Here is a 17,076-nt window from a genome sequence, read left to right on the forward strand (position 1 = left end):
GGCGCAAATTGAGAGGCGTATAGCGCTCGTGAGCTAATACGAGACGGCCAACACGACTCATATGTGCCATGAACGTAACGTGGCGGTGCGCATATTGAATCGCAGTTTGGTGTAAACAACGTGCCACTCGCATACAACATCTGATTCACACAGAGTTGCGCGATATATTTATTTACTAATACAACAACCCGACCGGCGCAACCATACAGTGCCAGACTCACGGTGCTATATGATTGTTCCAACCAACCAACACAACCATCATAGCCGGCACGACAAGCACGAGAAACTGTGGTTCAGCCACAGCGTCTCGCGTCTCCTCGTCAATTTGCGCCGTTCTATCTGTTTTCATTAGCCACAAAAACAGGGACTATATCGCGCCAAGTTCCTCGCGCTATACGCGTCTCAATTTGCGCCTGGCCTTACACAAGCTGCACATCTATGCTCCACCTTGTTTTCACCACTCGGTGGCCGTATCGTATGCACCCATCTCGTTCTCATTTCACCAACGCACAGATGGATAAAAACATCTGCAGCGCACTGATACTTGTTGTATATAGATAATGTTTTTTAAAACAATTTGTTGTTAAAATATTTCAGATACGGCTACTACGACCGCTGCTAATTGGATCAAAACTTGTATCGCAATTTTTAGAGGCGAATGAACTGAAAAGTTTAAAACCTCTATAATTCATCACGTTCGTTCGTATCGCAATATACAAAAACAGTTACTAGTCTTTTAAACTGAATTTTGTCCCGAATAGCCCAAATTAAGTGTCATTAAAAATCTTTTTTTATGCTTTGATATGAACTTTGGAAAAATGATCTCAAAGTATTATTTGGACAACTGTAACAGAAAATCAAGTAGTACAAGCACAATGGTGCAAAAACCGTTTATCAATGCGTAAGAAACCATAAAATATAAAGTACGGCACATCAACATTAGTTTACTTGCTAGTATTTCTCTTATTGAGAGCCACGATTTCTAATCTTAAATTCTGATTCTCATTCGATAGTGACTTGATGGCTTCCTGCAGTTTTGTAGTCTGTTCGCGGTATCGGGATTCTATTTCGTCTTTATTCTGTAAAAATCAATGTGTATTTATCATAAACCTATTCATGTGTGTTGTTTTCTTACCGCAACAGCCTTTTCCAGTTTCAATTTAGCCTCTCTCGGTGATATTGCTTTGCTCGACAATCCTAGAAGTGCCTCCATTCTGGTACAAGTATGTTGTTTTTCGTTTAGCAATTCTCGCAATTTATTCAACTCCGAAAGAAGTTCCATATTTTCTTTCATCAGCTTCGTTGTTTCTGAGGTGTCTTTCTTGTTAGTACTTCTCATTATGGCGCTCTTCGTTACCTTTTCTAGATGCTCCCGTTGACGAAGAAATTCGTTCTGTACCTCATCACTGGATGAGAATGCCTTACATGACTCTTTGTCAATCGAGTAGCGATGGGATAGGTCTTTAATGCCTCTTTTCAAATCGTCTGGTTTTTGAATCAGCCCTGATACATTGTATATTTCTCGGCACACCTGCTGGTACTGATTCCTTACCCCGCGAACGCGATTTCTCTCCTTTCTCAGTTCCAGGTCCGCTCCGTAATACTTGTCTCTAAGTTCCTGCAATTGAAGTGCCAGTTGTTTGTTGTTCTGTTGAAATTCCTCCAATTTCTTCTCCATCTCTCCGATGACTTCTTTTTTCTCCTTAATTTCTCGCGTCTTTGGTTCAATTTGATTTCTGAGCTCGTTTATCTTGTGTATTTGAACTTGCTTGTACTTCTCCAATTCTCCGTTTCTCTTACCTATCTCGTGCAGTCTTCGTTCTTTATCCTTAATAACCGCTTCCCGCTCGCTTAATTCACACTTCAAGTCCTCTATGTCCTTCTGATGTTGTTTGATGGCTTGTTGGAACTTTCCTTGTTGATATTGTAGCGTTTCAATATCTTTACGGTAGTTTTCCGCTTCACGACTCAATGTGGAAAACTTTTTCTTTAGTACGCCAGCCTCACCACGCCATTTCATGCAGTTCTCCTCCTCTTCCTGTAGCTTCTTCTCATACTTCAGCTGCAGTTCAACTTTGTGGCGATCGTTGTCCACGTCGACTTGTCTGCAATACTCATCAAATTCAAGTTTCCTCCTCTCTATCTCGCTCAGCAACCCATTGACTATTTCCTGTTTTTCAACCAACTGTTTCTTGTGATCTGCGTCCAGTGATTCTGTTGAAGAGATATATTGTAATTGTTTTTCTTTATTATAATGCTGGTAGTCTTACCTATTGTATCCTGAAGACAACCAGCTGATCTGCGTAGTTTGATTTCGTATTCCTCTCGCATCTGTTCCATACGCTGTTTTACGTTGTTCAACTTGTCGTACTCCAGAATGATCTTCTCGTGAAACTGTGCCTCGAAATCCATCATCTCTTTCTGGTGCTCTTCTTTCTTTTTCTCCATTTCCGAGTTCTTTTGGCTGATTTCTTCTTTGTGCGATTCGAGCAATTCTTCATTTAAAGTCTACAATAGGATTTTATCGCAACCAGTTTATGATAACTTTATTCTAATATAGAATATTAAACCTTCAAATGCTCCAACGCCGAACAGTATTCCCGATGAACGTCGCGCAGTTGCTCCGAATGGAAAACGTCACCCTGCTTCATTTTGTACTGGAATTCCATGATCTGTTGCTGAATTCGCATCTCCAGCGTCGTGATGGATTCGTTTTTGTCGACCAGATCCTGTCGTGCAATGAGTATGTCACTGCAGCCACCCAGCTCGGGAGCATGCGGAGCCGTCTTGCCCTCGTTGTTCAGAATTGTCCAAATCACCAGCGTTCCATCGGCGGCGGCGGTTACCAAAACACTATCGTTGTACGAAATGCAGATCTTTGTTATTTTGGTATTGAAGAAGCGGAAGTTGTTGCAATTTCCGTTACTGCTGTCTACGTTGTAGATATGGCCCTTCTCGGTTCCCACAAACATAATCGAATCCGATCGAGACAGAGCCATATCTGTCAATGGGGTGCAGTCTGGAATTTTGAACTCCCGGTACTACGGATTAAATGAGAATTAAGATTTAAAATACTGTGATGCTCCCTTATACAAATCAGTGCATAATTCCGTCCACTCGACATAAAATACTGTTTTGATAAATTATTTTTGTGTATCCTTGCAAAACTATAACTATTCGAAAAATTGGCAACCATGCACTATTGGTTACGCTTACCTATATAAATTTCAGCCAATTCATTATGTATGTTGTTTTTCTTAGCAGAGTGGCTAACAACATTGATCACAGTTGTTATCAACTTACAAAGCGTAAACGATTGTAAATCTCCGGAAAATGATAAAAATTGGACTGCACAGGTACACTGCTTTGATTTAGTGGTTTATTCACATCTTTCCATTGCAAATTCGATTGGTTAAATATAAATATAAGTAATAAATTGGTTGGTAAACGACAGGACTAAGCGTACCATCGGTACTTCACGTACCTGCAGGCATAAAATAGTCCCAATTCGTGGTCCTTAGTTTCTTGTTCAGTAACTCCTATCCATACTTCCTCGCGGTACCGACTGGGATACGAGTAACCATAGTGAAGATCGGGTAACCAACCCCGGTGGGATCTTGGTCGTATTCTGACAGGGAAGGGGGCCTATCCGAGCGTCTGTTCCTCATGTCAGGGGCGGCTGATCATTGTCCTCGTGCCAGTGGGGAATCCGAACAGGGCTGTGCACGATGGTCCTCCGGCGAGACAGGGGGTTGGTGCAGGCTTTGCAAGCCATCCGTAAAAATGAAACGCACAGGGGAAATCCCAAAGAAATTCGAGACAGCTGGATACAGCTTTCATCGTGAAGGGAGAGAAGTAGAAACGGACGATCGGCTGGTGGTCAATCAACGAAAGAATTTGCAGATTGAGTATGTGAGGTCAGCATTATCAACGTCCATAGCCTCCATCTAGCTACCACCGAGGATGATAAAGGAGAATTATACGCGCAGCTCAATGAGGTACATATAGAGGTGGAGCAGTGTATCTGTATTGGCAAGCAAAATATCGTCGTAATTATTTACATTCAATATGGAATGTATATGGAAGAAACAAAACAATGTTGGAAGTACTCACGGTTGCATGATAATTTGAGCCAAAATTCCCATGAAACCATTAAAGTAGTTGTTTTTTAACAGATAACAATTATATCCTGGCTAATTTCGATTATTTATGTGGTAAAAAGGTCCAGAGAGCAGTGGTATATTTTGTTCTCGAAAGCAGTAACATTTTCGGTGAAATTTTGATTAATTGACGATTATTATTTCACAACATACACGCCGACACCGAGAGCCTTCGAAACATCAACTTCATAACGGTAAAATATTGAAACTTCGTTTGTTTCTATGAACGTGAGGGAGTGAAAATGCCACATGGAAATATCACTTTTATCCGTCTTTTTCGACGTGATTTCACGAATATTCACTCAACGCTATCACATTAGCCTCATATGCAGCGGGAGCTCTACGAAAATGTACGTTTTTTTATTGATAATTTACTAACTGAAAATAGCATTTCACATGGATGTGGTGGGCAATCAAAACTAAACACAACGACTGACGTCACTATTTGCGAAATAGTTATGGCAGCGCATGCTATGTCGCTCGAAACTCGACCATCTTCATCTCCTTTTTTCCAGAACATTGCGCGCAGCTAGAGCGTGAATACGATCACTGCACAAAACAGACATCAAAATCGTCATCGCTGATTTGAACATTAAGGTCGGCCAAGAGAAGGAGTGCAGACTAGTGATCTGTAGGTTCAGCGCCCAGCCTAAGATTTATTGACTTGATTATACGTAGTACCTTCTTACAGCACAATACCTTTACACCTGGAGATAACCTCAGCAAACGAAAACACAAGTTAACCATGTTTTGATCGACGGTCCGCACTTCTCGGATATCATCTACTTCATAACCTATCGTGGCGCTAACATCGATTCAGACCACTATCTGGTGATCCTTACCGCGCTCTAAACTATCAGTCGTCAGTAACAAATCACACCAGCGCTCACTACGGTATCACCTACGACGACTTCAGATACCGAACGTTGCTGCATCATATTCGCAGTATTTTGAAGCTGCGTTACCAGCGGTAGACGAACTGGATGCTACTCCCCTCGATGAATTCTCGAAACAAGGAAGAAGGCTGTGAATAACCGGGAGTATGCTAACTAGCCCCTGGACTCGGAAAACACATCTGATCTCTGCTATGGCAAGATCGAGGAAGGCGCCATTTTCCGTGTGACGTGCTCAGATGAGCTCATTGCGTTTGTGTAATGAAAGGAGACATTACACAAACGCAATTTTCTAAATTAACCGGTTTACATCTATTACGTATTGGTAACTCAAGGATGACCGCATCTCAAGGTCTAACACGACACAAACGAGCCCCTTGTCTTCAATCTTCTTCAATTCTTTACTAGCTGTTTTATAAGCATCTAACACCTTCTAGAGCTGTACATAATCCGCTGTAGCATGTCTGATCTCAAATTTGTGGTTGTCACGAGCCGCTTCAACCAAATCACGCGCGGTCATCTCGATCCGCTTCCGATTTATACTACGCTTTTATCAAACGTAGTAGTTTCGACACCTTCCATAAGTCCAATCTTAAAGAATAGCACATTACTTTCTTTTATATCTAATTTTCTGGTCTACCCACATTTGAGTCAGCATAAAATTATATCTCAGTGTCAAATAACCGTCCGCTAATGTAAATCATTAAACCGCTATTATAGTTATAGTCCCCACAGGAGATAATTGTCATCAACCAGCAACAGCGATTGCAGCAGAACTTATTCCCGGTTATTCCACAAGAGAAAGGAATGAATGTCTATTCACACCATCGCGCACTGCTGTGTGATGTTAGTGGCTAGAATCGCGGCATGCCTTTTGTGGAATGTTGTGCAGCGTGAGATCCGACCAATCCCATCCAACGCATCCAACGGACGAAGCCTGAACTCCGCTGCATAATCACATCGTACAACACAACGTAAGGAATCCAATGACGATACCAAAATATATGACCAAATACACACCGTGCTTGAACGCAACACTTCCATTCACCGCAGTCACACCGAAGTCCACCGCAATCTCCGCGAAACGAAAAGTTGAAAAAAAAGAATACTTGCGTTCAACAACTTTTCCACCATCGACGACAACAAAACAATCACGATTACCAAGTCGGGACGACAGTCATGTTTTATCACTTCGTCACTGATTTCCACTTCGATTTTTCGACATTGATTTAGGAATTCGCTATATCACCACGTTAAACAATCAGGACTCGAGTAGCCGTGGAAAGATGGTGTAATCTACCCCATCTAGAAAAAAGGTGACAAGCATAATTGTGCGAACTACCGTGCAATAGCGATCCTGAATGGTGTCTACAAACTTCTGTCTTAAATCCTCTTTCGCCGTCTATCGCCTTTAGTAAACAAATTTGTGGGAAATTATCGGACCAGATTTTTACACTGAGGCAGATCCTCCAAAAGTTCCGCGAGTATCTATGCACCACAGTTTCGTCGATTTCAAGGCCGCATATGATACTATCGACCGACGACAGCTATGGAGAATCATGGATGAACACGGCTTTCCCCGCAAGCTGATAAGATTGATTCAGGTAACGATGAAAGGTGTGCGGATCACAGGCGATCTGTCGGAATCGTTTGAGACTCATAGGAGACTCCGACAAGGCGAGGGAGTCTTCTGTCTGCCTTCAACGTGGCGATGGATGATGTTATGCGGAGACCGGGCTTCAACTTGAGGGGCACGATTTTCAGCAAGTCTAGTCAGTTTATCTGTTTCGCTGACGACGTGGACATAACCGTAGGGAACTTGTATACCCAACTGAAACACGAAGCAGGGCTGATTGGGCTTGGGATGAATGCGTCTAAGACTAAATACATGCTAGCAGGAGGGACTGATCGTAATTTTTTTTTTGTAGTAGTGTTGTGATCGACGGCGATGAGGTTGTAGAGGAATTTGTCTACCTTGGCTCGTTGATAACAACTGACAACACCAACAGTCGTGAAATTCGAAGATGCATAGTCGACGGAAGTCGCGCCTACTATGGGCTCCGCACATCCTTGAGGTCCGACAAACCCCGACCCCGTACGAGGTGTACCATGTACAAATCCCTGATTAGACCGGTTCTTCTCTATGGGCATGGATCATAGATGATGCATCGCATCGAATCCGGTGGGAAAAAGAAGAGGAGCTCAGGTGGCTGAACCTGGTGGAGCCGGACTTGGGAAGAATCGTGAGGAGGAGAAAATCAATACTCGTTTCTCGAAATTTAGCCGCGCGTGCACGAAATCTGAAAACCTCTCAATATTTTACGAAAGAAAAGAGAAAAAGCCAATCCCAAGCTCGCGTGCTAAAGCCCGATCTCATCGCTTGCACATGGAAGGGTTGTGAGGAAGAGAAAATCGATACTCGTTTCTCAAAAATAAAGCGCGCGCACAAGAAGTCTGATTCTAAGCATTACAAAATTGAGTGTACCCTTTAAATTTCTCCAAACAAATTAACCTTGTAGTAAGTTTCAGTAAGTTTCTTTGCGAATTAGCGTACTCTTTTCGTCAGTGTGTGACATCAACACCAAACCACTGGTTGAGCAGAGTTGATATTTTTTCTGTAGGCGTTTGAAAAAGTTTTTATCAAAGTAACAAGTAAGAGGAAAGAAATAGATATTGTTTCACGTACAATGATAATAAGAAAGACTTGTTGAGAAAAGACATTGCGTCAAATAGCAGCTGCTGTCGGAAGAACCCAATCTACAGGACGATTAGGAAAAGGCACTTCTGTCTACAGTGACCTAAAATGCCACCTCGGCGCTTGCAGGAAGTGCTGGACGCCTAAGAATGGCCATATCAAATACTACGGGATTGATTTTTGTTATATGTTAAAATTTCTGCACTGATTCCAATTTTCTTTTTAAGAAAAACTTGAACTGTACACTCCATTTTGCCACGTCTTTGTTTTTTGAACATGGAGTAGAAATGTAATCATTTAATTTTTTTTTCTTATCACTACATAAGAGTAAAATGGATCGATTTTACGATGGATATAAGTCGCATTTAATTATTCGCTTCTTAGCCCCGAAAAACTCGAAAATAACAAACCAGTACGAGGTGTATACTCAATTTTGCGATTGACTGTAAATGGAAACCCTCGATAAAGCCATGAAAAAATTTGAAACGGAAAAAGAGAAGAAAAGAGATGAAAGACAGAGAAAAAAAGAACCGAATCTTGCCGCCAAAACACGAAAAAATGAACAGAAAATTAAATAAACGACTTATTACTATTGTAGTTAATTTAATTATTAATTACAATTCAATTAACTTGTTTACAACAAGCATGGTCGAATATACTATTTAAAACAATTCATTGGAATTAGGAATTTGGAACACTAATTAAAGAAATTAGGAACAATGATGTTTTTACCGACTGGAATTAGGAACAAAAAGCGTAAAATGTTTTTTGTCATTATAAGTAGTATGCAACAGCAATCCGTATGTTTATCAGTAATGGGACATATTCCAAGCAAGTAGCACGTTTACTAACATCATATACACACAAACTGTATTTTTTTAGAGCATTCATACATTATACATTGTCTTAGATGAACGGAATTAGGGCACATCATGGTATATCAAGCAAACGTTTTCTTACAATGTCGGATTTACACATCTCCCTGATTAGTCCCGTGTTGGTAATTGCAAACACGGAATGCGAGTCACTAGTCAACGAAAGGGATCTATAATGGATCCCTTTCTGGACAATTTCTTCAACGCGTTCTCCTGTGACAGTGCTCCACTTGTAGATTGCACCGTCGTCACCCCCCGAAGCAAGCACGGCATCATCCGTAGACCACGATAAACTAAGAATGGCACCGTTGTGACCTTTGAGCGTGCGAGTAACCTCGAAGGTGAAAATGCATATCAGACTGATGACCTTGCCATGGGATGCCGCTAGCAGATGACCCTGATTAGAAAACTTCAGCTGAGTGCATTTGGGGAAATTGAACGCTTTGGTCACTTTAAGGTTATCCAGTTGAACCTGCATCAATCTTAACAAGTCGATAAAACCCACAGCGACAAAAAGCCCTGATGGGTGTAAGGCAATAACACCAATTTCTATTTGAAACTGTTTGACTAGTTCAACCTTCATACTCTGATAATTCCATAGACGAATTGTTAGATCTTTGGCTGAAAATGAAAGCAAGATTAATACACTAGAACAAGTATGAGCAGTGGTCCGCAACTAACATGAGGTCATGATTATAGGCTTCCATGAGCACAGAGACATTCCGACAATTCCACTCACGTGCAACGGCTCCCCCAGATGTCGAAATACCAGTTCACTGACTTTCAGTGTTTCTGGAACGAACAGCATCCCAATGTATATCTGGGAGTGTTTAGTGACAACCACGATGGTATCTTCCTCGACGTTCACAGCAACGTTGATAATTTTATATGACTGCTCCTCATACAACGTGATTGGAATACGAATTATAGATTTTTTGGTGAACAAATAATTTGATGACTTCTCAAATACATGAACGGAGTTATGCATGGAATATAGGAAACCCTGCGTGAAATGTGTCAAACAGAGCACTTCGTAGTTTTCCTTTTTGAACTCGACATCATTATCCGGAGTGACAGACAGCTCTGCATCCGTATCCGCCGCAATGTCTATTTTCTCCACTTCGTCGGCCCGCATCTTCAATTTTAAATCGCCAGATTCGACGATAATCAGCTCACTTTCAGCCGTTCCGGCGGCCAGGGCCTCGGACGTCAACCAAGCGATCGAAGTCACCAACAGATTGTCACCTTTGATCGACCCGATTTGGCCAAATCCTTTGTCGGTTTTGTTCATGATTTTTAACATGTAATAGCCACCAACGGCAACAATCGTAGCGTCGTTTGGGTGGCATGAAAGATAGTTAGCCTGACCTTGCTGGCTCGAGTTGGACGCACGACCAATGATCAAGGATTCGTTTTTGTCGAATGAAAAGATCGAAAGGAAGGCATCCGGTTCAACGGATAAGACCGCTATTCCACGGGAGTCGAACGTGAAACAGATGTTGCCGATTTGGGTGTTCGGGCAGTCCGGAGGGAGTTGTAGGCTTTTCCTTTTCTTTAGTGTAGCGATTTCATAAATGTTGACCGAGGATTTACTGAAGGAAATTTTGTTAGATAGTATTGAGGGCGACTTAGTTCGAGAAAAAGTCATTGACGATTTTCATGAAAACTCGCTTGGCCATTGGCAGTACCATCTCAGATTGCAGGGAAATTTTGTAGGTGTAAAGACATTGGTCGTTTAAGCAACTTTGCATACTTGAAATCTTCAAAAAAGTGTAAGACTACTTTTTAAAAGGGCCAAAGTTTTTAATTTTTTTCTACAAAAATTAAAACTCGAATACACGACGGATTCGATTATATAGTTTCCAATTTCTTTTCACTGTATATAATCGAATCACATACATAATCGAGTGAAAAAAAGTTTTATTTGTTCTATATAAATATAATTTTTGTTTTTTGAACATAAAAGTAAAATTTAATTTTTGATTCATTCCCTTATAGTCAGAAAACATCTTTCTCGCATAAAAAATTATATATGTATATCCGGAATTTTTCAGAGTGAGAATGAGATCATATTTGAAGAAAAAAAATCCTTCTACACATATGTTCGAATTTCAACAATGACAGAGTTATTGAACTTCTTTTTTGTTTCGAACTCTGTTGGCTTAAACTGGCTCTACTTCCAAAAGTATACGTACGTGGGAGAATTCTGTTGTTCTCATTTGAAAGATGAGAAAACTTAGTACAGGATATAGTTGTGTAACATTTAAATTGGTGGATTTAAATAACATTTTGGAAGTGAAAAACTTGAATGTTAGTGGTTTTTAAAGTGTTATTACTGATTTCACCCCAAAAATGCATAATAAAAATGGCATGTTCTTTGACGATAGATGCTATTACTATTACTATTACTATTACTATTACTATTATAATTACTATTAATGTTCTACTCGTAACATTTTTGTGTTTATATTATCGAAATTGACATGTTCTGCAATTTTTTGACGTAGAACTACGTCTTTCATTAAGGGTGCCAAATCAGAAAACCGGTCACATTTTTATGAAATAAAGTTAACGTTAATAACTATTTTTGCAACGAACGGATTTTGGCGATTTACATACTAAACGAATCGGAAATTCCCTAAGATTTGTTTAATATGCTATACGTTAGAATCCCCTGGTTTGTAATTGGTTAAAATTCGTGAAAACTTTAAGCGTTTCCATTTTTTCATACATTTGTTCTGTCCATTTGTGTGCTTCCCCGAACAGAGCTGTCTATAACGAGCAACTTATCAACGACCAACGAAGGGGAAATCGTAGGATTGAAAGTCTCCGTGAACAAAGAAAAAGTAGAAGAATGAACGGGGATACTGGCCTCGAGTATAAACAGTGGATCTCGCTGAGGCAAACTTTCATTCGGCATCGGACTGTTGAGCAATCCAGTTCACTTTGTTTTCGCTGCGCTTCGATCTAAGATTGGACCCCACCAGTGGTAATCCAACTTGGATATCGTCGTTTGGTTTTTCTGTCCGCGTCATAAATTTGACGCTGTGTGATGAGCAAGAAGAAGAGGATGGCAGGCTCTAGTCCTGCAAAAAACGAACGCATTGCCAGGAGCAATAATATTTCGAGGCAAGCGTCATCTAATGATGCACGCGATGTTGGTGCAGTGAAAAGCGCTCGCACTGAACCGAGCCTTCGCGAGTGTGACACCGCATCGAACAACAGCGAAGTAGGCGACTTCGGCGCGTCGATCGAAAATGTAAGCGTCCCAGGCAGCAACCAAAATCAAGCCCCCTCCCATCCCGCTGGTGATGAAGGCGGTCGTTCTTGACAAACTCATCAACGAATTCGCATCGATGGGTGTTACAGCAGAGTACAAGCGGTGTGACATAAGTCAGTCTTTTTCCAAACAGTTAATATTGTTGGTGCCTTTGAGAATGCATCAATTCATTAAACTGACGTTATGGCGAAGCAGGCGGTAAAATATTTGGGGAAAACCAAGCATCTTGAATGTCTTACTGAAATGTTAAAAGTTATTTTGGGTTCGCGTGCCAGTCGCAAATCTGCCTTCAACTAGGATTGCATTTGCGCTAATCTTGATCATAATGAAGCAATGCTACTGTTTTCCAGGTTGTTGATATTAACAAAAGAGTTTATTTCGCTTGTTTAGTCACCAAGAAAGTAAATGTCGTTCTGGAATTTTGTATGTGATTAGGTTTCGCTTACCAGTAGCAAAACTTCCTCCACTAAGGGTGATAGCTGTGCTTCTCTCGAGCATGAGAAAGTAATGCAACTTTTTTCGAGGCCAGTAATATTAACAGAAGCGTTTTTTTTTGAGAATAGCGCAAAATTTTGAGAAGTGTTTATATTCCTAGTAGTTTAAAGCCACCAATGTAATGGCTTTAAATGCATGCTATGGCGAACGCTTGTTTGGCGCTTGGTTTACGTTGTACGAACGATGCCTAGCGGTGCGATTCCACTGAGGCAATACTAAATAATATATAGCATGATATTTGATACTTGCAAGTGTTGTCATTGTTGTTGTTTCCATGCGGTGCCAATGATATATTGATGTAGTTATAAGATGTGGAATAATGGTGCATGTATATAATCGACTGTAGCCGAGTCTATGTTTATTGCGAAAAATGTCACCGGAATAGCGTTCGAGGAAAATTTTCAATGCATTGACATGAAATAAATTGCGGCATACGATCAGCTAGTGTATTGTTTTGCGAGGGCAAGAATGAATCATCAATCAATTATCGTCAACTGATTCTAAAATTAAAAAAAAAACATTTCATAGATTATTCTACTAAGCAGTGGTTTCTAAAATTTCACAGCATTATAGAATAATATTCGAAGGTATAAACAAGCGACTTATATAAAATAACAGTGTAGTTCTACGTCAACAATGCGGTCGTATCTTGGACACAACCTTCTATAAATTTTTTTCTATTTGGAAACATGTCAAGAACATGACAAACGCGAGAATTATACACAACAATGTTACGAGTAAAACATTAATTTTTCAGGAGTCTCTATACAAAAATGTCATTTATTGAAGAAACTATAAAAGATAGAATGTTAACGTGTTCGACAAAAGTCCATATTGACTTTGTCGAATACACTACATCGCCATCTTGACTTTGAACAAAATTAGAATTAGTTGTATTTTTTTCAAAGAAAATATGAAGTAGTTGTCAGAACAATTTTTTCCTTGTAGAAGTGCCCATCTTCCGATGCATGAATGTTGATAATTCTATGGACTGTTCATATATTTTTTGAAAATTTGAAAATACATTTTTGAGAAGAATGAATATCAAATTTTAAAATAATTTATGACGTAGGACTACGTCTACGAGCTCACTCTACGAAAAATGTAACGAAAAATTAAGAGTTTTCAAATGTATATTACGCAGAATCGTTCTTAGAATATATGTTATAATATATACCATTAGACGGCAAATTTATCCAGTATTTTCTTCACTAGACATCAACAGTGGAGATAGTGAAACAAGTGAGCAATTTAACGAATAAAAGAGGAATGTTTTGCAAGCGAATGCAAAATTAAATCATGTATTACACATTCGTTCTTTCAACTCGGTTCCCGTGAATGTTGTATGCAACACAAGATTGTGTGCAATAATTCGTTCTATCGAACAAATTAGACATTCAGCCAATGTGTAGTGAAAAGGGTGATGTAGATGGTGGAGTGGGTTAGTAAGATGGCCGCAATTCCATAGAAATTAATTGGAATGCACTTCACAGTGGAAACGAAAAAGTATCCGCGACGAAAACGGCACGTTATCGACATCTGGAGACGAAATTAGTTTTCCACTAAAACTTATCATTATAGTTTAAAATTATCTTCAGATACAATTTTTGTAAGAGATTATTTTACCACTTGCAAAGTTTTCCTTTCACATTGAACACTTGATACGGAGAAATTAATTTTCATTCATAATTTTATTTGAAAGGTGTTCATTCTGCCTGAAAACTTATTATTATCTTTGGGGCTTCACTAACTCGTAAAACGTAGTTCATCTAAGTGCCGTTTATTTCGTTTTCAACGTGAAGTGTAAGCGGGAATAAGAACTATTTTTTCGGATCGAATAATAGTTCGGAAAAATCGGAAAAAAGTCTTGAATATTTATCAGCCACTCAGCTTGCGGCCAGATGACAGTGGCAGCGAGGCATTTCAAATGACGATTCTCATGATCGATCATGTTTAGTTTCCAAATTAGCCTTTTTAAGGATATACTGCCGTTCTACGCATAGACACCTTTCTATTTTCCCATGTTCCAACGGGGAAAAACGCAATCAAAGTTTTCTAGCATATTTATTTACCAGAGCTCTAAGCTTTTCAGTTTAGCAATAAACCGTTTTTTTTATAAGCAGTAAGCTATTGTCTAATGAATTGTGAAAAGTTTCCCTCAATTGAATCAATCCAGCTTGATTGAACTTGATATTGTTTCCTGAAATACTGGGAGCAATAAGTTATAACAAATAGGTTTTTTTTTGTATTTTTCCGAAAGATCGTTTTATGAAGAAGGGAGTGCAATATTCTGCAACTACTTTGCAGAATATAAATCTCATTGTTATTAGGCATTCGCTAACAAGCTGTACACTAATCATACAATATGGTTTTTATCTATCCCAATTGGGGTGTTTTTTAATGCTATTTTCAATCTCTGTTCATTCAGGAATGGGTTTTAATACAACCCATTTATACTGTAGTGTTTCTCCCAGGATAGCCATGTCTGACACCATATCGTAGAAATTTTTCATAGGCTTTAAGAAAATTTGCCTCCTGTATTTAGTTTGAATCAGCTAGACTTAAGAACACTAATGAAATCATCAGAAACAATAGAAAATTCGGTGTCGAATGTATTGCCTATTCAACAAGACAATAATTGTTTGAAAGGCCACAAACTGGTATCTCTACAACATGTTTACACTACAGTTTTAAGGCATGGGGTTTCAAATTAATCGCGCAGGATATTTCTCCTTTGGATGCTCATGTAATTTAGCATGCAGTTTACTGTTCAACTCTTCAATTGTTCTACACGAACCGTGTAGATATGAAAATGTGTGTAAACTTTCACAGCGAAGTTTTGAATATCGATTAACCAAACAATGAATTTCATGTCGATGACAGTTGTTAAATTTCTGCGAATACAATGAGTAAAATTGAAATCCAAATTCAAATTTGAAAAAAAAATTGCACGGTGTAACAGATTTTTTTCTTTGGCTTCCTTTAATGATTTTGTATTTGTGTGCACTATCCACTGGCTCTGCTCACCATCTTTCGGAAGGTCTCTAATAGTATCTTGAAAGAATTAGTGAATCACTTTTTTCGGTGCTATGCTTGGCCGATTTCGGATCTATTTGTAGAAACGTATTGGTAAAACGTACGACTGGTATAATAAGTTTTTTTATATCTTGGTTCTAGAGAAAAGTGCAACATTAAACCGTAAAAATAAGATTTTTGCTTTCTATTAGGTTAAAAGAGGGCTCAAACTCAAGGATAGATTTGTGCCGAAGCCCATAATGATGATGATGATGTTGGATTAAAGAGGCTTTAAACTTTTCAGTTCATTCGCCTCTAATAAAGCCCATAAAATCCCATGGATAGAACTCATGGCAAAAGAAAAGTTAAATTTTTGAAGCACTATGTTATTGCCAATAATGTCAAAGAAATAAACATTTTTGCTGTATACTAAATATACGATATAAGTAAAAAAGACGGAACAATAAAAAGGGGTGGGAGAAACTATACTGTCCCTTTGAAAACGATACGTTTGATCAGCCTACATTAAGAGAGTCATCTAGCTGGAGTGAAACTGTGACTTGAATAATGATGATCATGGTTTCAATTAGAGAGGCTTTAAAAATTCTGAGTTCATTCTAGCCTTGAAAAAAACCCGAGTTGCGAAACTTATCTGTCGGCCTCATGGAAGTCCTCGTTGCCGTCTGGTCGCTAGCTGGATGGTAGATGAACTGTGAGTGATGTAGAATTGGGAATAGCTAGTTTATACTGAATAAATTGAAAAATATTAAATTGCATTATTTTCTCTTTCCACATTGTCCGTCGAACGAACGCTGCATTTACTTTTTCGTAAAAACGTCAATGTTTTCTGACTTGGTGCCATTACTGAGAGATGTAGTTCAGTGTAAAACAATAGGTCATGATTTCTAAGGTCTTAGTTAGGGTTACACATACAAAATAGTTTAAAATAAAATAGCGCCAGATGAGCCAACCAGAAGGGCGCGCCGGGCCAAATGCGGCCCGAGGGTAACAGTTTGAGTATTTTTGTTCTAGCTTACACCCACAACGTTTCACTGCAATCTGAGGTGGTGCTGCCAACTCCTAGGACGAGTTGGCATGCAATTCGTCTATTGTCTTTCCAAGCGGTCACACACTTACTTGTCCGAGCTTCTTTCTACTACGGCTATAAACTTACGATCGGGACTTATCACAATTCTCTCAGGGCGAAAATTTTCGGGAAATCTGGAATTAAATTCGCCATTGTAACTAGAATAACATGAATCATGTTCTGCGTTCCACCAATACCGTAGAAACTTTTGCTTGTTAGTAGTGTAATCATGGATAGCCAAAACGCCGGCGACCGGATAAATAATCTCCTGTTTCGTGGTGAAGTGCACATTACCAAGTATATCAGTACGAAGTCCGAACACATTTTTGGGGATGATTGCGATCGGCTTCGAACGGGTCTCTTTTTCTACCATTGCGAACCAAACTGTTGGAGATTACAAAATTCCTTCAGAGAAGAACTTTTTCACTTGTTATCGATTGAGTTCCCGTTGAAAAACTGAAACTGGGCCATGCAAATAAACAACCTCACCGAAGAGGGTGGTACCTTAGCAACAGATTCCGGCACATGTTTGCTGCGTTCCGATGCACCTACCGGAAGCAACAAGTTAAACAGAAG

General features: G+C 39.5%; 1 protein-coding gene across 1 annotated transcript; it reads right to left on the bottom strand.

Annotated features, from left to right (window-relative positions):
* Positions 1-895: 895 nt before the first annotated feature.
* LOC129778940 (cilia- and flagella-associated protein 57) lies at positions 896-16,979 on the bottom strand. Its single transcript, XM_055786130.1, has 8 exons — positions 16,698-16,979; positions 16,551-16,634; positions 9,305-10,215; positions 8,709-9,244; positions 2,571-3,041; positions 2,271-2,508; positions 1,136-2,214; positions 896-1,079 (listed from the first exon to the last, which is right to left on the bottom strand). The coding sequence occupies exons 1-8, from the start codon at positions 16,871-16,873 to the stop codon at positions 945-947; spliced, it is 3,630 nt and encodes a 1,209-aa protein (XP_055642105.1). The 5' UTR covers positions 16,874-16,979; the 3' UTR covers positions 896-944.
* Between the last annotated feature and the right edge of the window lie 97 nt (positions 16,980-17,076).

Source organism: Toxorhynchites rutilus, chromosome 3, assembly GCF_029784135.1.
Source record: "Toxorhynchites rutilus septentrionalis strain SRP chromosome 3, ASM2978413v1, whole genome shotgun sequence".
In the NCBI taxonomy this organism is placed as follows: Eukaryota; Metazoa; Arthropoda; class Insecta; order Diptera; family Culicidae; genus Toxorhynchites; species Toxorhynchites rutilus.

What these genes read in the sequence shown, in the direction of transcription:
- LOC129778940 (XM_055786130.1), bottom strand. Translation starts at nt 16,873, where the DNA reads ATGGTAGAAAAAGAGACCCGTTCGAAGCCGATCGCAATCATCCCCAAA. An exon ending in AACAAGCAAAAGTTTCTACG is followed by an intron (nt 16,635 to 16,697) that starts GTATTGGTGGAA and finishes ATTTAATTCCAG; the next exon opens with ATTTCCCGAAAATTTTCGCC. An exon ending in GTAGAAAGAAGCTCGGACAA is followed by an intron (nt 10,216 to 16,550) that starts GTAAGTGTGTGA and finishes AATTTCCTTCAG; the next exon opens with TAAATCCTCGGTCAACATTT.